This window comes from Muscardinus avellanarius (genome assembly GCF_963383645.1).
Source record: "Muscardinus avellanarius genome assembly, chromosome: 2".
NCBI lineage: Eukaryota > Metazoa > Chordata > Mammalia > Rodentia > Gliridae > Muscardinus > Muscardinus avellanarius.
Window position 1 is genome coordinate 57,683,194 of NC_137787.1, and position 22,524 is coordinate 57,705,717.

General features: G+C 35.8%; 1 protein-coding gene across 1 annotated transcript in view; it reads left to right on the forward strand.

Annotated features, from left to right (window-relative positions):
• TTN (titin) overlaps positions 1-22,524 on the forward strand; it is a gene marked incomplete at both ends in the record, with an annotated part of 282,804 nt that overhangs the window by 132,017 nt on the left and 128,263 nt on the right. Inside the window, 36 exon segments of the mRNA XM_080689373.1 lie at positions 382-465; positions 1,108-1,191; positions 1,394-1,477; positions 2,283-2,369; positions 9,743-9,826; positions 9,984-10,058; positions 11,543-11,626; positions 11,725-12,012; positions 12,443-12,544; positions 14,038-14,121; positions 14,885-14,959; positions 15,071-15,154; positions 15,267-15,344; positions 15,499-15,582; positions 15,910-16,002; positions 16,109-16,192; positions 16,304-16,387; positions 16,471-16,554; positions 16,753-16,839; positions 16,996-17,073; positions 17,178-17,261; positions 17,375-17,458; positions 17,573-17,653; positions 17,769-17,849; positions 17,961-18,044; positions 18,158-18,241; positions 18,355-18,438; positions 18,546-18,629; positions 18,741-18,824; positions 18,908-18,991; positions 19,533-19,616; positions 19,760-19,837; positions 20,214-20,324; positions 20,771-20,863; positions 21,134-21,211; positions 21,413-21,487. Of these exon segments, the coding sequence (XP_080545499.1) occupies positions 382-465; positions 1,108-1,191; positions 1,394-1,477; positions 2,283-2,369; positions 9,743-9,826; positions 9,984-10,058; positions 11,543-11,626; positions 11,725-12,012; positions 12,443-12,544; positions 14,038-14,121; positions 14,885-14,959; positions 15,071-15,154; positions 15,267-15,344; positions 15,499-15,582; positions 15,910-16,002; positions 16,109-16,192; positions 16,304-16,387; positions 16,471-16,554; positions 16,753-16,839; positions 16,996-17,073; positions 17,178-17,261; positions 17,375-17,458; positions 17,573-17,653; positions 17,769-17,849; positions 17,961-18,044; positions 18,158-18,241; positions 18,355-18,438; positions 18,546-18,629; positions 18,741-18,824; positions 18,908-18,991; positions 19,533-19,616; positions 19,760-19,837; positions 20,214-20,324; positions 20,771-20,863; positions 21,134-21,211; positions 21,413-21,487 (3,240 nt within the window).

Genomic DNA, 22,524 nt, shown 5'->3' on the forward strand with positions numbered 1-22,524 from the left:
ACCACTCCACTGTTCACAGGAGCACGTTACCTTGTATTTGTCTGAATTTTGCCATTGGACCATGTTTGTGCTTAATGCTTTTTTCCTTCTCTTTAGTGGAAAGTTCTTAGTGTAAACTAAATTCTTTGCAATGCTGAAATTGGCCAAACCATCACTTACCAAGTATTGTGTGTTGTCTTTACCACCAGTCCATGTTTTTCAGGTTTTGTTTTTTATTTTGCCTTTTGAACATTTCCTACCCCTTGTCTTGTGGCTGACATTATTTTCAATCTTAAACTGGAATGTTTATGGGATCTCTGATACTTCAATTAAGGCCTTAAATTGCTTGATTCTTATCTTGGATGAAAAATGTCACATTAACCTTATTTCATATCTTTAAAGTTCCTGAAGTACCCAAGAAACCTGTACCAGAGGAGAAAGTACCAGTACCAGTGCCTAAAAAGGTGGAAGCTCCGCCAGCCAAAGGTACAGAAACTTGCAATGTGGCAAAATTGCTTTTTATTTCATATTTGCATAGGATTAAATACTAATCGGTTCAATTTTATGCTCTTTAGGGCCACAACTTTTAATGTTATTTCTTTATCAACAACAGGATTTTACTTTTTAGATGCTTCTTGGAATTTTTGCCATACTTTTATTATCATATCTTGATTTTATTATATATTTTATTAGTGCATTATAATTGTACATCACAATGAAATTGAGAGTGACACAAATATACATCACACATCACTTGGTGCATTCCTTCCCTATCTCACCCTGCTCCTCCCTTCCCATACACTTAGTGAGATTTGTAGTGATACTTTCATATATTGTCATAACATTACTTGAATTGCTCCCTTCTTCAGTTCTCTGTGCCCCTCCAGTCCCATTCCACTATTCTACTGATCAATCTCCATGTTAATCTGGTCATTTATGTTTCCTGTTTTCTAACTGCCCCATCAAATTCCAATGTCATTCTTCACAGTGCTGGGGTGGGGGGAGTCCTAAAATTCATATGGAAAAACAACCCAGAAGAGCCAAAGCAAATCTTACTCTTATTGAAATTATGCTCCCCTCAATATTTTTACCTTCTATAAATATTGTCTCTAAATCATTTCTCTAAAGTGCCAGAGGTACCCAAGAAGCCTGTGCCTGAAAAGAAGGTGCCGGCTCCTGCTGCGAAGAAAGTTGAGGCTCCACCTACCAAAGGTACAGCATTTCATCCTTTGCAGTACATGGGGAAGAAACCTTATGTTTATGTATACTCATATGCAAATATACCCATCTTATTATGTTTTTTAAAGTGCTTGTCTTGTTAAGTATATGTCAGATATTTTGTGAGTCATTTTTACCTATGGCTGTCAAAAATTTTAAAGGAACATATTCTTAAAGATAAATAATATCTTTAAAGTGCCAGAGGTGCCCAAGAAGCTCATCCCAGAAGAAAAGAAACCAACACCTGTTCTGAAGAAAATGGAAGCTCCGCCACCCAAAGGTACATTAATCTCTAACAAAACCACAGCAAAAATAAAAAGAATAACTGGTGTTATAACTGCTCCACTAATCACAATCAATGCTTGATAATAATGTGCGATGATAACTGATGCTTTATGGTCACAGTGTATTCGCTTCCATGTTGTCCCATTGTCACAAATATCGCACATAAAAGGGATGCTTATGCAATTGAATAAATATCTTTAAAGTGACGAAGACACGTGAAGTGGTCCCAGTTCCCGTAGCTCTACCTCAGGAAGAGGAATTTCCAGTTGAAGAGGAAGTTCCTCCTGAAGAAGAAACTCTCCCTGAGGAAGAGGAAGTTCCTCCTGAGGAAGAGGAAGTTCCTCCTGAGGAAGAGGAAGCTCTCCCTGAGGAAGAGGAAGTTTCTCCTGAGGAAGAAGAAGTGGTACCTGAGGAAAAAGTGGTACCTAAAGAAGAGGAAGTTCTTCCAGCAATTAAACCTAAGAAGCCAATACCGACACCAGGTATCACAGGTCTTCTTGGAATCAAAACTTCTTTTGTGCTGCATTACGCTGTCCCTCTTTTTGCTCGTCTGTAATTTTATCTATAATGCTTTACTCTCCAAGTTGTCTGCCATCTACATCTTAGAAAACATCCCAGACCTGTTCTCTCATGACCATGTCTGCTTTCTCTGTCCATTGTAAATTATTTGAGTGTCCTTTTAAACTTCATGCTCTTGAATGTTATTTAGATGTTTGTGGTCTTATTTGCATGTGTCTTTTTGTTACATATGCAACGTTGTACATGTGGTCTTTAATGTCTCCAAATGCAATGTTTTTAAGTGCCTGAAGTACCAAAGAAAACTGTACCAGTGAAGAAAGTCCCTGTTCCTGCTCCTAAAAAAGTGGAACCTCCACCACCTCCCAAAGGTACACCTTCCCCAAAATGAATACATGTCCTTCACCAACACCTTTACCAGATAAGTTATGGTGGAACAGAGTTTCAGGAAAAATTACATGTATAAAATGGGAAGCTACATTTTCACATCTAAAAATGTTCAAGATACTCAGATCCATTTCTTTTCATTGGATGCTTTGCATACAGTGTTTATGCAAGAACAAAGGTAAAGGTAATATTGTCCCAAAACTAATCAAAATTCTACCTAATTTCCTGTAATTTTATTAAATGTCATGATTTTTCAGGTATTTTGCAAAACTGAATCATCTAGGAAAATCTTACCTGAAAAATATAATGAATAAATATTCTTAAATTTCATCCTTCACTCATTTATATTAGGCACCTTTGAAGATGAAAAGAAAAACATGAATGTATTAAAACACCAAGCAGTAGTTTATGTCCTGTGACATACATGTACAAGAAGTAGCCCAATAGGTTTTGATATTAGCCTTATCTTTGTACCCTGCTATACTACTCCTAGCAAGTTCTTTAACCAGCCTGAACTTCAGCTTCCTCTGCCATAATATAGGTATACTGGTGTGAGTTCTCGTGGGCTCAGAAATTACTATGAGAATAAAATAAGGTGTAAAAGTACCCCATCATTGAATAAATAGGGTACAGATTTAACATGTTAAATTATGTCATAGTGCAGTAAATTCTTATCATTAAAGTACATAATAAATATATTAATGCCTCATAGCACAATAATATCTACTGTGTAAGGTCATGACATTGCTACTTAAAGTAAGTATAATACCTCCACCAGGCTATATACTTATAATTAAGAAAATGGAAAGGCTGGTTCTTTTTTATATTTCAAAACTTCTGAAATATTTTATAGATAGTAATTTAATAAATTATTAGTTAAATTTAAATGGATGAGCCAGGCACGGTGGCTCACGCTTGTGATCCCCGCACTTGGGAGGCGGAGACAGGAGGATCGCGCAGGCTGGAAGCCAGCCCCGCTGGCTTAAGAGACCCTGTTTCCAAATAAAAATATAAAAATAGGTCTGGGAGTGTAGCCCGGAGGTAGAAGGGCTTCCAGGAACCCCAGTACCACCAAAAAAAAAAAATTTAATGGATGAAATGATAGCATCTGTTCTCAGATAACCAAACAAGTTTTGGATCCCTTGCTCTACAAATCTTAATCACATCACATCATCCTCGTTCGGACCCCAGCCTGCATCACTTCCCTATCCTACGTGACAGCTGCATGTCAGTCTTTCTGTGTGTGGTCTTGGTCTCTCTTTCTTGTCTCTCAAATTCTTATCATGAAATAATGTCTTTAAAGTGCCTGAGGTCAAGAAGAAAGTGCCAGAGAAGAAAGTGGTCATTCCCAAGAAAGAGGAGGTACCTGCTGCCACAGGTACTGCTATTCCCATGAACATTAGACATTTCTTTCTTCCCTTCACCTGTAAAAGTCAAAACATCCTATTCAGTATTTATTAACTTAACTTACATTATTGCTGTGTCTGTTGTCTTTGTATTTGTGAAACTGAAATTACAAAATAATATGTTTAAAGTGCCTGTGGTACCTAAGAAACCCGAACCAGAAAAGAAGGTGCCTCCTCCTGGTCTTAAGAAAGCAGTGGCTCCTCCTGCCAAAGGTACAGCATCCCAGCGGGATGTGTTTCCCGCACCAGTGTTAAACTGTGGTGCTACCCACACAGGATGTTCAATTCTGTGGTCTGTCACTGTCATTTGTTACTTGTGACACTGTTGCACTCCGGTTGGGATGTCATTCATCCACCGTGCTTGTTATATTTTATGTTGTTTCTCTTTGAGTGTTGTTACTCAAAACTAAGAATACTAAATTCTTTAAAAGGCCAGAAATGACTAGGAAACCAGTCCCTGAAGTCTCATTGCCCCAACAATAAAATACTATCTCTTCAATGGGATCTATATCTTAAACCTCAAACCTCTTCATATTTCTCTTATTAACTAGTTCTGTGAAAAATCATTGTTTTTTTCTTGTGCATGTGTGTTGTGTTATAAACTTCTTTGTGTTGAAAACTGGAAGCTTGGTCTTTATATGTTCTTTGGGGGCTCTTGGATTTTAAGTGCTTAAAACAATCAATATCTTTTAAGTTCCTGAGGTACCTAAGAAAGTGGAAGAAAAACGAATCATTCTTCCTAAAGAAGAAGAAGTTCCACCAGTTGAAGGTAGATAGATGACTTTCTAAGCATTTCAAAGTCATCATTGTCTTATCATTGTCTAATATTTGAAGGAGGTATATGGACATTTCATCCTAGAAAATAAACATATGCAGACTTTAAAATAAATTATTATTCACCTTATAGAAATAAGGCAGGAAAACTAATGCAGTTTGAAATTCCCTGCATTAGTTTAGCCCATCTGTCTGTTTTGTTTTATTTCAATGAAAATTCTTCAAACTATTTGTGTGAGAAAATTTTTATTAAATGACTTAATTGGCAATTAGGAAATAAGCTTATCCAACTGAAATTCCAGATAAGCCAGTAATTAGAAAAGTAAATTTGAGTTCAACTCCTAAGTGACCATTTGATACCAATGGAATCCACTTTCATTAAATAATAATGATTTAATATATTATTGCTTTTATTATATAAATTATAATTTTATTCATAATTATAAGTTATTATTCTCTGAGTTCTTTTTCAGTTTTAAATGCTGGGAAGGACCTAACCTATTTTGAAGACTTTTTATAAGGACTAATGAGTTTTTACTAGCATTTAGAAGGCTGAATGGTTTTCAAATATATCATGCTAGTGTAATATTCAAAACGAATATAAACATAATTCACAAAATAATCTTTTTAAAGTATTTGAGGAGCCTGAAGAACCAGAAGAAATCCCAGAAGAACCTCCTCGTGTGGAGGAGGTGGAGGAGGTGGAGGAGGTAGAAGAGGTGGAGGAGGAGGTGGAAGAGGTGGAGGAGGTGGAGGAAGTGGCGCCACCTAGAGGTACAGCCACTTTTATCAGTTGGATGTTTAAAATACTTGGCATTCCAAATCTTTCTCAAGATGTGTCTAAATCTAATATTCACCAGCATACTTTTCTTATATCATCACATCAATGAAAACTTGAGAATAATTATTCCTGGTACCAAAAATTATGTGTTCTTTTCCTTTTTTTCCCTAATTCATCTGCAGTGCAACTAAGAATGAGAGATGACTTTTCTGTTATTGGCACTTTAATACTTTCCTCTTAGATTGCTATTCATATTTTTGTCTTCAGTATAAACGTGGAGAAGCAGTCTGTGTGGTGAAAGTGTTCACTTTTTAGAATAATTTTTAACCATTTATTCTTGAGGACTGTGTCAATCTTTTGCATAATTTATGTTATGTTTGTTTATAGGGCTTCTAAGTAATATTATTCAATACATCTATAGCCACTATTTTGTATAGATTATTGCCATTTGGCTTGCCAATATATTTTTTTAAATAAACCTGTGTTTTGTGTTGTCTATCTTTTTGGTATATGTGTGCTATCCCGTTCATTGTGTGTCATTTCTAAAAATGTCCATCCATAAAATATCTTTTAAGTGCCTGAAGTGGTTAAGAAAACAGTACCTGAAGCACCTACTCCTGCTCCTAAAAAAGTGGAGACACCACCAGCTAAAGGTATCTCAAATCCTGATTAATATCTTTAAATTCTCATTCTTTTTCTTTCTAAAAACAACTATGTCTTCATTTACTTTTTCCATATAGAAATTTAAATAGCAAACTAATTAATGACCAGCAAAAACATAACTCTTTTGCCCTAACCTTTTCTGGAATGTTAATGAGTATGCATGTGTGTATGTGCATGCATGTGTATAAATTATTCAAGAAGTTTGTTTTAAATAACTGAGAATTTTAATATGAACCATCTCTCTTTAGTAATATATGTAACAATATTTTCCTCATCCCTGTCTTCTATTCCTAGATTTGGATTTCATTTTATTAGTAGAATTTTATATATTTTACAACAATTTTCAATACATTATTATTTCAGAGAAAATAATCTGTCCTATTGCTTGAGTAATATCAATTTTAAAGAGCCTCGTGTGTTTTTATAATATTTAAACATTCAGGTTGAAGATTACAAATGTGAGGCCAGCACAGTAATTTAGCAAGAACCTATGTCAAAATAAAAAATTTAAAAAGCTGAAGTGTAGCACAGTAACAGAACACTCCTGGCTTTTATCCCTTTTAGCACAAAAAATAGTAATAATAATAATAATAGCTCAGGTTCATTGGGGACTTAATCTTGGCTTCTAAGAGTTTGGTTAGCACAAATGACTAGTATGAGAAAGTATCTTTGTTGCCTGTAAAATAGATGCCCAACAATACAGAATGACTTCTTATATTTTTTATTGTAATGTCCATGTTGTTCCTGATGCTTTTTCCATGTGTATTATTGAGTAATGTCATCTAACTAAAATATCTAATATCTTTAAAGTGCCTAAGAAAATTCCAGAGAAAAAAGTACCTGTTCCTGCTCAGAAAAAAGAGGCACCCCCAGCCAAAGGTACATCTTCTGTAAACCCTAAACTTTCTTTTTTATCTTTCTTCATTAAGGCTTTTATGTTTTATGTCTGTGTATCTTGATTGTTCTTGATGTCCGTTGTCTATGAAAGCTTACTCTTGACAGTCTTGAACATTAAAACTATATCTTTAAAGTGCCCGAAGCACCAAAGAAAGTTCCAGAAAAGAAAGTTCCAGAAAAGAAAATCACAGAAAAGAAAGTCCTTGTGCCTAAAAAGGAAGCTGTTCCCCCAATAAAAGGTATTTTTGGAAAGATCTTTCATCTTCTTGTATTGTTGCATGCCAGCCTTTTTTTATTTCATTTTTTTAACATTTTTAATTTACATCTTTGTTTCTTTTATTCTTAAAAAATGAAGTTCTTAAAGTAGATACTCTTTCAGGGAGAACTGTTTATGAAGAAAAAATATCAGTTGCTTACGAGCAAGAGGAAATAGTAAAACAAAGGCTAGAATTAGAAGTAGTGGAAGCCAAAGTGGAGGAAGTTCTTGAAGAAGAAGAGTTCCATGAAGTTAAGGAATACTTCGAGGAAGAGGAATTCCATGAGGTAGAGGAATTCATCAAAATCGAAGAACACAGGTTTGAAGAAGAACACAGAGTTGAAAAAGTCCATAGAGTAATAGAATTTTTAGAGGCTGAAGAAGTGGACGTATATGAAAAACCCAAAGCTCCACCTAAAGGTATAAGGAATTCTGCAGATATTACAATGTCTTATGTCTTGTACTTTCTTTAAAATATACACATTCACTTTGGAACATTAGAAACCTATAAGATACTTTAAGCATTAGTTTAAAATATTTGATACAAAGGTTGGTGTTGAATATAGATTAACCACACAGAATATAAGTTTTATGGATAAGAGAGTAATATTTGATGCCTACTTATCTACAGAGGTCACTCTCTGATTTGTGGGTTCTTTTTAAAGCTTCACAAAGAATGTTACATGATTATTACAGATACCAAAATAACTGGCTAGTATCCTCAGTTCACTGGGGAATTAATATGTTCAAACAAAACAACCATTGCCTTCTTAGTATTTTAGTCAACAGTGCACAAACTAATAATTACTTTTCAAAAGCTTTTGCCATTTTATGACCACTTCTTTAGAGAAATAAATTCTGGGGTAAACCATAATGCAAATATATTCTCTGCAATACTACTCCAGATTTTTCACAAATTAATAGTATGTTTGTATATGAAGAAATATGTTTGTAAACAGTAAATGTATAATATACATAACACTTAATAAAATATTTTTGAAATAAACATATCATAAATTTTAAAAATAGAAGTAGATAAAGCATTTTGAAAGCCCTCATTGTACGAACTTTAGTAACAGTGCTTCATAAAACTTCATGAGTTTTTTTCTAAACCAAAACACGAATATCTTTGAAGGGCCTGAGGTATCTGAGAAAATCATCCCTCCAAAAAAACCACCCACCAAAGTTGTTCCTCGAAAAGAGCCACCAGCCAAAGGTATTTGATTGGTGAAAAATTCTTTATCTAACAATATGTTTAGTCTCACCTTGCATGCTTTATAAATTTGCTTTTTATTTGATGTTGTTCTTCTGTGTTTTGTGTTTTGTAAATTTTCTAAAATAAATTAACATCTTTAAAGTAGGTGGGCCTTCAAAGGAAGTTCTACCACAAAAAAAGAAAAAATAATCATTGATTTTATACCTAAAACAACTAAAGTAAATATACTTATTAACCAAAGAGTGAATTCCATTATCTTTCTGTGGTAGTGTTGATTGTATATTTACTGATGGACTTATTGATGAATACCTGTTTTCTTATTTATTATGCCTTAACACCAACAAATATAATTCATAGTAAATACTTAATATCATTGCTTTATTTTTGTTAACTTACGAAATTTCACAATAGAAAAAAATTATAACATCTAATAAATAATATAAACTTATATCTTAAAAGTCCCTGAAGTATATAAGGAAGTTATCACTGGAGAGAAAGAATCAACTAAAAAAGCAGAAATAGTATCAGATGAAAGGGCATTGTTCATTTTTCTTGTCAAGTTCTTACCATACTAACACAGGAAACTCCCCTGGATTTGGTGTCATATTTGTTATCAAAATTTGACTCATTTTAAGTGCTGTATCATGTATATGATAAAGTGATGTCTGTATATTATATTGTGGCTATATTCTTCTTTGCTTATAAATTTCTTTTGCTATGTTTGCTAAAAATCTTTATCAATTTTTAAAAGTAAATAAAATTATCACTGCTATATTTAAAGTACCTGAAGTGACCAAGAAAATTGTAGTAGAAGAAAAAGTACGTGTTCCTGAAGAACCCAAAGTTCCACCAGCTAAAGGTACTTGCCATTACTAATTCACCACTAGTATTGAATCTCTTTTTATTAATTTTCTAAGAGAGAGACTATTCTCCCCTCAATGCCACAGGATGGCTGTAAATGCACTAAATTTCAATTTATGTTTTATAATAGGACTTCCCTTTTGTGTGGTACTTTCTTGGAACAAAGACATGCCTAAAAGTTGTTGTTTGAATTGGTCTTCTTATGCAATAATTAAGCTTCTCTTCCAAATACATTCATTTTGGAAATGCTTGTCAAGTAGCTCTGCAAACACCACCACCAACAACAACAACAACAAAAATGTTCTAAATGATACTCCAGAGCGCAAAGTATCTCTATTATCCTAAATCAGAAATCTGTCAACAAAGCAATCTAAAAAATGCACTGACTGTGTTCACTTGAGATTTTAGTCTTTTTGCTGCTCTTCTTGTTAAAGATCCCTTTTTGTCTTGATATTTTATACACCAATACTATCTTCTTTAAAATAAAATAAATATCTTTAAAGCACCTGAAGTACCCAAGAAAACTATTCCAGAAGAAAAAGTTCATGAAGCTCCTCCTAAAAAGCCTGAAGTTCCACCAGCTAAAGGTACACACTGATACTAATCACAACATGAAATAACTCTTTGGTGTTCCATTGTGTAGAATGAATGAATGTGATATTTAATCTTTGTATTTCATTTCTTTATATTTGTAATTTCTTATGTTTATAATTACTAACAGTTAATGTACTAATATCTTTAAAGTTCCTGAAGTGCCTAAGAAAAGTCTTCAAGAAGAAATACCACCTATTATTCTCCCTGAAGACACAGAGATATACAGTGAGTGTAGAAAAAATTGGTAGTTCTCTGTGGTCTTATCTGTGCTCTTAAATTCACTATGTTTGTCTGCATTGCTTTCAAAAGTAGATATACTGATATTTTGTAAAAGTATAACATGGTAGCCAGGCGTGGTGGCGCACGCTTGTAATCCCGGCTCTTGGGAGGTGGAGACAGGAGGACCGCACAGGTTCAAAGCCAGCCGCGCTGGCTTAAGAGACCCTGTTTCCAAACAAAAATATAAAAGATAGGTATCTGGGAGTGTAGCCCAGAGGTAGAAGGGTTTCCAGGAACCCTAGTACCACCCCCCCAAAAAAAGTATAACATACCAAAAATATTTCGCTCAAAATATGTGATCTGAATAACTATTAGCCTTAGACAAGATATAGTTCCTCACCAATTTAAAAAACAATCCTGTACTTTTATTACCCAATTTTAGAAAAAAAATCATTTGTCTAAATTTTCCTAACTTCCTGTATATATAAATCTGTTTGAAGCAATTTATTTTCTTAGACCCTGAAATAACATTTTTAGCTCCATAATAAATCAAAATGTTCCACCATTATTTTCTTTACTGTCCACAATAAGCATTAACATTTTGCCAATGCTGCACAAATGTTCATAAATTTAGAAGACCATAAGAACACGAAAAGACTTAATACTTTTTTCACTTTCATACAAGATTATAATTAAATAATTTGAACAGTAAAATAATCTAAATAGTCAAATATTCTGAAAAGAATACAGTTTAATACTCTCAATAGTCAAAATGCTAATAGTCAAGTTAGTCTTTCTTTTTTTAATCTAAAAACTTCTTGGTTAAAACTCATTACTTGCTTACCTTGTTATACTAGTTTGAGATAAAAGTATATAGTCACGCTCTCCTTTGAATACCTTTTCTATACTTAAATTTGATCATTCTGCCAACCAGTCTTTCTAAAGGCTGAAGAATTTCTTTATTGTATTCATTTGCTTTATTTTCCAAATATTTATTTTTATTTTCTTTTCTGTTTCCAATCCCTAAATGATTTTCATATTCTTATTAAACTGTGAAGTCATGAGTTAGACAGGATTTTAAAGTATAGATAACTATGCTCCTAGAAAAGAACTTATATAAATTTTTAGTAGGTGAAATGTAGAAAAAGAATTCTCCAAGTACAGTTCAACATCCTCTCTGGTCTTTATGTATAAATCCATTAAAAAGAATAATAAGACAATTTTACTAATAACTATCTACAGTCAAAATTGAAGAATAGTCCCTGCCCAGTGAATTCCTAACTTTTATTATCATAATCATAAAGAAATGCTGAGATCATAAGATTGGGTATGAAACTTGACCATATCTTATGCATTCTTGTCACTAATTTGTGTATATGTTCTACTGTTAATTTGGTCAATGAATGTGTATCATGTGATTCTTTTTCTTAGTATTATTCTTAATCCACCTTGAAACACTTTTAATAATATAATTACTAATATCTTTAAAGTTTATGAAGCATCTGAAGAAACAGTCATAGAAGAAAAAGTGCTTGTGACTCGTCCTCAGAAGACAAAAATCAGACTAGCTAAAGGTATTTAACACTGATCATCCAATCTGAGTAAAATTCATTTAGGGGCTCAATATTTTTCTTCACCATTCATAAATATTACTGTGCTCATATCTTTTAAGTGCCTGAGCCATCTAAGAAAGTTGCTCCAGAAGACAAAACATATGTGACTATTCCTAAAAAGAGAGAAACAGCAGCCATCAAAGGTATATTTCAACTATATCAAATTCAGATGAATATCTTTAGCTTTAAGATAAAAGAATTACATGTTATAGAATTTACTGCTTTTACAACTTCTAAGTGCAAACCTACTAATATCTTCAAAGCACCCGACACAACCAGAGAAGTTTTTCCAGAGGTGGAATCACCTGAAGCTGTTCCTGAAATTTCAGAACATCCCCCACCTGAAGGTATAATTGTTTAATTATAGAAAACCTTTCTTTTTCATTCTACAAAATATGCTTTATGTTTTACGTACTTTCTCATAAATCCTAATGCTAAATTACTAATATCTTTAAAGCATCTGACAAGGATGCTCAAGAAAAGATACTATGTACGACTTGCCCCTAAAACACCAAGACCCACTCAGATAATGTGCAAAGAAAAATTATCAAAGCGAATATAAAAATTCTAGTTTAAAGTTACTAGATTTGTAACTTTCTGTGTCTTGTCTTTGTCTTTGCCTTTTCTCAATTAAAATATACTAATATCTTTAAAGAGTTTGAGATCTTCAAGGAAGTGGTTCCAGAGAAACAAACTCTTATAATCAAAAGAAGAAAACCAACAACAGTAGCAGGTACAAGTCCAGAGAAAGTCACATTTCTTATCTCATGTTTGTAGTTGTAACTAACTTGTGTGAAAATACTAATATCTTTAAGGCTCCAATGATTGACAAGGAAATCATTTCAGAGAAATGGGTCCCCAAAGCAGAAGCTGAACCAGGTATAGATATGTCCCAATAAGCCATTCAAAAGGAAATAGGAAAAATCTTTATACACATGAAAGACAGTTTCTCTATGAGGAATGTAAAGCAAACATGTATACACATTATGTCCAAATATGATGCAAGTGTATTCTTTAATAGGAGATAGCTATTGCTTTCCTTTATAAAATAATAAAAATCAGACTAGCTAGAAAAAATGGACATGAGACCATTTAGAATACTGAAATTTGATTGAATTGGTTTAAGACACATTTAAAGCAGAAATCAGTACCACCAAATGACAGTGGCTCTTAGTGGTATATCATATGGCAATAATTCAACCTTTCAAAGGATTGGGAATCTAAGATACATTAGTTTGTCCAAATTGCTTTCTATAAATAAATGTACTGCTAAACAAGCATAGACATGAAATAGTTGATTTCTAATAAGATTTAAATGTCACATAAATATTTTTAGAAAATCACAGCTTAAACTAAAATATATAACTTGTTGTGAAGTTGTCCTATCTATAATATCTCTCCCCCATTAGACATCTGAGTGTCTTCTAAAGCCAAGGCAAAATAATTCCAATTAAGCTGGACCTTGTTTTCTAAAAATATTTCTGTTATTTAAATCTTATTAGAAATCAGCTATTTCATATGCTTGTTTTTAATCAAGAAGTTTATTTTAATAGGAAAGCAATTCTAACAAGTTGATAAATTCTGGAGTTCCAGTCCCATATAGGGTTGAATTATTGCCGTCTGGTGTACAACCAAACAACTCTATCATTTGGTGGCACCAATTCCTACTTAAAGTAAATTTAAAGAGAGTGTTAGGCTAGTTCAGTCTACTCTCAATCCTGAACATCCTCCTGAATGTTTCTTCCTTTTATAATCTATATTTTATTTTTCAAGCACCATACTCTTTGCATTGTGAACAGTTTTAGATAAATAAAAATCTGAGGTTATTTTAAAACTTCCAGAATAACAATTTCTTCCTAATACCCATGATATTCTGTAATTTCAAGAATATCCAAGTACTTGACCTTTCCTTCTTAGTCTTTTGGTTGTTTTCCTCTGGTAGCTACCAGAGAAGGAGTCTGATCCCAATCCAGAGCATCCCTGGATGTGCAGTTATGACTGAAACTCTTCACTGCCCCTCATGACTCTGAAGTACAGTGCATTCATGTCTTTAAAGTACCTGAATCACCTCTAAAAGTTGTCTCTGTAGTAGCAAACCCATGACTTCTCCTTCTGAAATTGAAACACCTCCCCAAAAGACACCATGCATACTATCATTACTTCACTTATTCAGTAAGTGCCTATTATGGGTAAGAGGCTAGGGAGCCAGGGAATAAGAAAAATAAGATTAGATGCTTCTGAAGATTTTTGTAACTCATCAGATCTTATATGAAGCACTCTTGTACCCATACAAAGCACTTTGGTTCAGTTCATGTGATTAATGTCTCCACTGATCTGTTTAACCTCTGAGTATAATACTAATATCTTAAAAGCACCAGAAGCCACAAAAGAAGTCGTTCCTGAAATGGAATTGATTGAGGATGTTCCAGAAGAGCCAGAAATGCCTCCTATGAAAGGTACATGTCACTCTGAAGAAGAAGAAATTATCCATCTTCTGTTTATAGAACTAACACCCTTTTTTCTAACACTCCTTATAACTCCTAAATGTAAACAGTATTCTACTACTATCTTTAAAGCACCTAAAGCTCCACAGTAAGTTCCCCCTAGGAAAAAAGTATTGGTGACTATTCCTGCAACAATTCCAAATCCTTCTACTGTAAAATGATTCATTCAGTAAATTCAGTCCTCCCTTGGTCTCCATAAGGGATTGTTCTAGTCCCTCTGTGGATACCAAAATCCATGGATATTCAAGTTCCTTACATAAAATGAGATGTATTTTCAGATAATCAATGCAAGGTGTCCTATATTATAAATCATCTTTAGACCACTTATAATAACTAATAAATAAAAATATTATATAAATAGTTGTAATACTATATTGCTTTGGGGATAATGACAAGAAAAATGTCTGTGCTTACTGAGTCCAGATACATTTTTCCATCCATGGTTAGTTGAATGGAGGACACAAGCCGTGTGGATACTGAGGCTTGACTATACAGTGAGGACATGGGTGTCACAAAATCTCTGCCGGATTACTAGAGGAGGGTGAGCCCTTCTTTTCAAGGAACCCATGAACCTCTAGATTAGTTTATTATGGAGCAAAGGAATGAGAGAGGGGAAGCAAAAAATTTTCTAGAAAGCTACCCTGACTACCTTATTGTGGTTACTGTTTTCATTAATATTTTAACTCTTAAATGTGGAATACTAATATCTTTCAAGTGCCTGAAGCACCTCAAGAAGTTACTCATGCAAAGAGAGCTCCTTCCAAAAGAAGAGAAGCTCCCTCAGCTAAAGGTACCAGTCACCAAGCCCTTAGGCTCAAGAACTAATTCTAGAAGTTTTGAAAATAATTTTCCCTTCCTAGTGATCTTCGTAACACTAAATATAAAAATACTAATTTCTTAGTGTCCGAAGCTCCCCAAGAAAATGTACCTGAAAAAAAAGCATTTGGGGTTCCTCACACAAAGCCTGAAGTTTCTGAAGATGAAGGTATATCTTGCTAAAAGTTTTCAAGGATGGGGAAATCTCTCTTCCTGTCTAAATGTGTTTTCCGTTTGTACTCATTTAACTTCTAAATATAAAAATACTAATATCTTTAAAGTGCCTGAGGCTCCCAGAGAAGTGGTGCCCAAAAAGAAAGTGCATCTACAGCAAGTGCCTGAAGCTGTGCCTGTCAAAGGTACATACATAACTGTCCTTTCTTATGGAAGAGGGAGGTGGGGAGACTGAAAGGACCATCTTTCTATCCTTAAAAATCCTTGTGATGTATAAATGTAACTCATGTCTGTGTTGATGACTTTGACTCAACTGTAAATTTACTAATAACTTCAAAGTGCCTGAAGCTTCCAAAGAAGTGGTCCCCAAAAAGAAAGTATTAGAATTTCCCACCCCAAAGCCAAAAGCACCACCTGTTACAGGTACATGTTACCACTGTTGCAGGCTTGAGGGGGAAACAAAGGAGATCTTTTGCTCTTGAAAATATTTCAGCATGTGTTGTGGTCTTTGTATGTTCTAAGTGTAAAAAAAAAAAAAAAATACTAATATCTTTTAAGCGCCTGAGGCTCCCAGGGAGGTTGTCCCTGAAAAGAAAGTACCTGTGGCTCCGCATAAAAAGCCCGAAGTCCCTCCTGTCCCAGGTACTCATCACTGATCCCAGTTCTCACAATGTGGAACTCTTCTCTTGAAAATATTTTATTTTTGTGGTCTTCAAAATCCTTAATGTAATGTCACTAATCTCTTTTAAGTACCTGAGGTGCCCAAAGAGGTTGAAGAGGTTGCCCCTGAAAAGAAAGTGCCTGTGGCTCCACCTAAAAAGCCAGAAATCTCTCCTGCCCCAGGTACATGTCACTGACCTGAGGCTTCATAAGATCTTCAGCTCTTGAAAGTATTTCATCCCTGTGGTCTTTATAAGTCCTAAATGTAATCTCACTAATCTCTTTGAAGTGCCCGAGGCTCCCAGAGAGGTGGTCCCAGAAAAGAAGGTGCCCAGGTTGCCTCCTAAAACGCCGGAAGTCCCTCCTGTCCCAGGTACTTGTCCTTGACCTGAAGCTTCATGAGCTGTAACTCTGTTCCTCTTGAAAATATGTCTTCCTCTGGTCTTCACAAGTCCTAAGTGTAACCTCACTAATCTCTTTGAAGCGCCTGAGGCTCCCAAAGAAGTTGTCCCTGAAAAGAAATTGCCCGTGGTGCCTCCTAAAAAGCCAGAAGTCCCTCCTGCTAAAGGTAGCCACCTTGGTGTCACTGTGCTTGGTACTGTCCATTTGTCCTCACTCTTTCTAATCATGGAAATACTAATATCTTTAAAGTGCCTGCGGTGCCAAAGGCAGCTGCCCCAGAAAAGAAGGTGCCAGAAGCTATTCCCCCCAAACCGGAAAGTCCTCCTCCTGAAGGTAAAACTCTGCAGACTAGGGAGATAAACAACTGCTATTTTAGTTGAAAAGGATATAAATAAATCCTATTACATGCAGGTTACATAATTCTAAATAAAAATACCAGCAGCGATTGATTCATAGTATCTTGGTGTGTGATTATATAGGTATCAATTATTTTCACCTTTTCTAAACACAAATTACCAATTATCTTTGAAGTGCCTGAAGAACCACCAAAGGAAGCCGTCCCTGAAAAGAAGGTACCAGTGGCTCCTCCCAAAAAGCCAGAAGTTCCACCACCCAAAGGTATGAACCCTTACATGTTGTCAGTCACCTGCTGAGGGGCCTGGGGGAAACATGTAGACACATCTGCTAGTCTCATAAATTGTATTCTCTTGGGTAAATGTATTGTCAATATTATAGTTATAGTTATTTAACTAAAAGATACTAATATCTTCAAAGTTCCTGAAATTCCTAAAGAAGTTGTGCCTGAAAAGAAAGTCTCTGCGCCCAAAAAACCAGAAGTTCCACCTGCAAAAGGTATTTCCTTCAACTGTTCTATTAAAACATCTTAAACTCCTCAAGAGCATTGTAATACGTATCTTCACAATTAATAAATTCTAAAACTACTAATATCTTCCAAGTGCCTGAAGCTGCTCAAGAAGTTGTCCCAGAAAAGAAAATTCCCAAGACACTGCCCCCAAAGCCAGAAGCCCCACCTGTCACAGGTATTGGTCACCGAGTCCTTATTGTGCAGAAGAAATATCTCTTCCATTCTTGAAGACAAATATAGTTATTGTGCTTCATTAACCTAAGTGTCAATCTACTAATATCTTTCAAGTGTCTGAAGTTCCCCAAGAAATTGTCCCTGAAAAGAAAAGAGCGGTGTCCACTCGTAAAAAGCCAGAAGCCCCACCTGTCACAGGTACGGGCCACCTGGTCTTTATTCTGCAGACAAAATAACTTTTTCATTCTTGAAAGCACTTTTCACCCATCGTTCCTCACTCACCTAAATGTAAAACTACTAATATCTTTCAAGCACCTGATGTACCTCAAGAAGTCCCAGAAGAGGAAGTTCCTGTGACCTTGCCCCCCAAGCCAGCAGTCCCAATTGTCACAGGTATTTTTAATCCCTCCTTCTTCTTCAGAAGAAACAGCCTTTTATTCTTCAGAAGAAACATTTTTAGTCCATTTACCTCACTGACCAAAGTTAAAAACTACTAATATCTTTTAAGTGCCTGAAGTTCCTCAAGAAACTGTCCCTGAAAAGAAAACAGTGACGCCTCCTAAAAAGCCAGAAGCCCCTCCTGCCTCAGGTACTTGTCACGGACCTCAGGTTTCACATGAAACTCTTCTGCTCTTGAAAGCATTTCGTCCTCCTTGGTCTTTGGAAGTCCTAAATGTAACTTCACTAATCTCTTTTTAAGTACCTGAGGCTCCCAAGGAGGTTGTCCCTGAAAGGAAAGTGCCTGTGGCCCCACCCAAAACGCCGGAAGTGCCTCCTGCCACAGGTACTCACCGCTAACCTCCGGTTTTATAACATAAAACTCTTTCTGATCCTGAAACCGTTTCATCCTCGTGGTCTTCATAAGTCCTAAACATAATGTCACTCATCTCTTTGAAGTGCCCGAGGAGCCCAAAAAGGTTGTCCCTGAGAAGAAGGTGCCTGTGGCCCCACCCAAAAAGCCAGAAGTCCCGCCTGTCGCAGGTATTTGTCACTGCCTGAGGCTTCCTAAGATAGAATGCTTCTGCTCTTGAAAATATTTATTTATCCTCACTGCCTTCATAAGTCCTACATGTAACTTCATAATCTCTTTGAAGTGCCTGAGGCTCCCAAAGAAGCTTTTCCTCAAAAGAAAGTGCCTGTGGCCCCACCTAAAAAGCCGGAAGTCCCGCCTGTCTCAGGTACTTGTCATTGACTCCAGGTCTCTCAACATGAAACTCTTCTCTTGAAAATATTTCATCCCTGTGGTCTCTGAGTCATCAATGTAACTTCACTAATATCTTTTAAGTGCCTGAGGTGCCCAAAGAGGTGGTCTCTGAAAAGAAGCTACCTGTGGCTCCACCTAAAACGCCGGAAGTCCCTCCTGTCCCAGGTACTTGTCCTTGACCTGAAGCTTCATGAGCTGTAACTCTGTTCCTCTTGAAAATATGTCTTCCTCTGGTCTTCACAAGTCCTAAGTGTAACCTCACTAATCTCTTTGAAGCGCCTGAGGCTCCCAAAGAAGTTGTCCCTGAAAAGAAATTGCCCGTGGTGCCTCCTAAAAAGCCAGAAGTCCCTCCTGCTAAAGGTAGCCACCTTGGTGTCACTGTGCTTGGTACTGTCCATTTGTCCTCACTCTTTCTAATCATGGAAATACTAATATCTTTAAAGTGCCTGCGGTGCCAAAGGCAGCTGCCCCAGAAAAGAAGGTGCCAGAAGCTATTCCCCCCAAACCGGAAAGTCCTCCTCCTGAAGGTAATAATGAAGCTATTCAAACTAGCCGTCTTGAGAGATTAAAACCACTTCTTAGTTTTGTGAAAATCTTTTTGCAAAATATGTCCTATCTGTTAGTTAACCTAGCATTAAAATTAGCTGGTGTCTTTAAAGTGTACAAGGAGGAGCCTGAGGAAATCGCCCCAGAAGAGCCTCCTGAGGAAGAAGTGGTAGAAGAGCCTGAACCTCCTCCACCTCCAAAAGGTACTTTGGAGGCTGCTGGGTAGTGCAGTCCATCTCTCCCTTCTCGCCCGTACAGTCCTAGGTACCATGAGCTTGTGTCTTTTCCCATCTTCATGGCTCCTAAAACATCAATTCTAATATCTTTAGTGACTGTACCACCTAAGAAGCCCGTTCCTGAAAAGAAAGCACCGGCTGTCGTTCCCAAGAAACCTGAGCCACCCCCCACGAAAGGTACTTCTCACGGCCACCCACTTTCTACAGATAAATGTCTGTCTTTAAAGTGTGATTCCACCACTGTACTTCATGATTTCCATATGTCAACTACTAATATCTTTTCAAGTGCCTGAGGTGCCCAAGGAAGTCATTCCTGAGAAGAAAGTGCCTCCCGTCGTTCCCAAAAAACAAGAGGCTCCACCTGCCAAAGGTACATGTGGCTTCCCACTCTCTGATGAAGGTGGGAAGATCCTCCAACTCTTAAAAAAGTGTTTTGTTCTTTGTAAGTGTAATGAGTGTTTTCCGGTGGTTGGTAATATTGTTTATAATGTTGAAACACTAATATCTTTTAAGTGCCTGAAGTTCCCAAAGAAGTTGTTCCAGAAAAGAAAGTAGCTGTTCCCAAAAAGCCAGAAGTCCCACCAGCTAAAGGTATATGTCACTAAGAAGATTCTACAGAAAAGTACTATTTCTGGGTCCTCAAAGTCACCTATTACCCTATTCTGTTTGCTAATTCTCTTAAATTCACAACTGCAAAACATTATTCTGGGTTTTTAGGGTGTATCTGGTTTTTTTTCAAAAATCACTTTTTTTTTTAAACCAATGCATTTATTACAAGCATTGAGAGAGTTTACTTACCCTGGTTTTGTGATTCTTGAAAGGTCTTCTTCTTCCTGCTGGGTGGTGGGGAATCCAAGGGCATTGTTAGACAAATTTTTGTTAGGAATTTTATTCTTGAGTGTGCCCAATTTATTTAAATAAATGTAAAGTATATGAGGTTAAATATCATGTTTTTTCAACTACTCAGAAGTAAAACTAACTAATATCTTTAAAGTGCCAGAGGTGCCAAAGAAACCTGTCATAGAAGAGAAACCTGCTATTCCTGTCCCCACCAAAGTTGAGTCTCCTCCCCCAGAAGGTAGGCATGAGGCCTTTTATAAGCTGACCACTTGTGACTCTTCCTAACTTTTGTTCCTCTTCTTTTCTAACTCATTATTTCTTGGTCATTTTCTTTATTTGTTTTCCTTAAAATTAACTCTAATCTCAACTATATTTTGAGGCTATTGGTTAGGCAAATCTCCATAGATTACAGTATATTTCATTAAAGCTTTTGGAACATACAAGATTAAGATGAGAAGACTGATGAATATAATGTTAAATGCCAAAGTCTTTCCAAGTATGCAAATGGATAGATACCCAAGTCAGTGCAAATAGCATCACATAGGTTTTATTTTAATAAAGATAAGAGAAGATGTTGATTGCAACAAGGAAAGAAATCAAGATTGTTATTTATTGTTTTGCTGCTTCATGCATTTTAGAATTTTGTTGCACATGTTGAAATAAAATTAACCAATATCTTTCAAGTCTATGAAGAGCCTGAGGAAATTGCTCCTGAAGAGGAAGAGCCTGTTCCTGTTGAAGAAGAGGAGGAACCAGAAGCCCCACCACCACCACCAGGTACAAGACAGAACTTACTACATGGGAAATACAGTCATCTGAATTTTTTTATTCATTATTATATCTTATTGAAGATAAAATATTAGTCTCGAATCTCCTTGATTAAAATTTGAGTTAATTGACAAGAACGAGTTATTTTCACTTTGGCCCTGCAGAATTTTATAATGAGTACACCAAAGAAATATGTGTGGTCTTTTAAAAAAATTCATTTGTCATTGTTTAACTTGTCCTTGTTATCATCTAACTCTAAAACAATTCCCATTCTTCAAGTGCCTGAAGAACCCAAGAAGATTGTCCCAGAAAAGAAAGTTCCTGTCATCAAAAAACCAGAAGCTCCACCTCCTAAAGGTACTTATGTTAAAATACATATTTACGGCCTCTTTGTGTGCTGTCTGAATTTTACACTTTTCCCCTGTCAGATGTCATGCTGTCTTCTATGTGTCTTAACTGTTATCCATATGTCTTGGTGTTGAACAGACTTGTAAAAGTAATGTGGTTATGTTACATCTTGTAGTTCTATATTACTAAATGCTACTAATATCTTTAAAGAACCTGAGGTGTCAAAGAAAGTTGTTGCAGTGAAGAAGGCCCCTATTAAGAAGCCAGAAGTACCAGAAGCTAAAGGTATTCATGTCAACACTGACATCATATTGTTTTTAAAAGTACTCTGCTCTCTTAAAGTGGATTCTGTTCAATTGTCCTTACTGTTGTTGCAAGTTAGGGACAAAGCTGTCCTTATTCTGTTCTCACTAATTTTAATGCTGCTCCATTAACTATAGATTATTTTATTCATAATGTTTTTAAATGTTCTTAAATACTCTTCCTAAAACAAAACTAATATCTTCAAAGTGTCGGAGATGCCCAAGAAACTTGTTCCAGTAAAGAAAGAACCTGAGCCTATTACCAAAAAACCAGAAGTCCGGAGAGAAAAAGGTATCTACCAAGAAGAAATATATTTCTCTGACCACTATTTAAACATTTTAGTAATAGGTCTTAGAGCAGAAAATACTGAATATGAGATTGTACAAAACCACATTTCAAAGAAACAAGGGACAATTACTAGGGGCAGAGAGAGTAAATTAAACAGATGGGCAGTAGCGGGGAAGTATGAGCCAGTTCTGTAGCGATGTATTACATGGTTAGGTGGAAGAACAGGGCCATCTCTCAGTGTGCAGAACAGCTCCATTCAGCATATTTTGATGAATGTTACTACTAACAGAACACTATTGTAGAAAATATAAAATATAATACTGCCTTCAAGCAACTTAAATCTGGTGAGAGAACAGAAAGATAACACAACTCCCAAAAAGGCAAGGGATGATAACACTTTCCAACTGAGTACTAAGGGACACTGAAACATGGGCAAACGAAGCCAAAGAGATTCGTTTCAAGAAGAGGCATCTCAGAAAGTTGCATGAAAAATTTGTGTGGATTTTTCATTGGGTAAATTTGGGGGGGGGGCAAGAAAAGAGCATCTGAAAGGCACAGAGGTAGAAGGGTCTAGAAAGGTCAAGGGCTGTCAAATTATGTAATTTGAGTGAGTTGGTTGTGAAACATCCTAAAAGATAATGCTAGATATAAAGGTGTGGGAGTCATATTTTGAAGTTTTTTTATTTTTTTATTTTTTTTTGCTTCTATGGTACTGGAGATGGAAGCCAGGG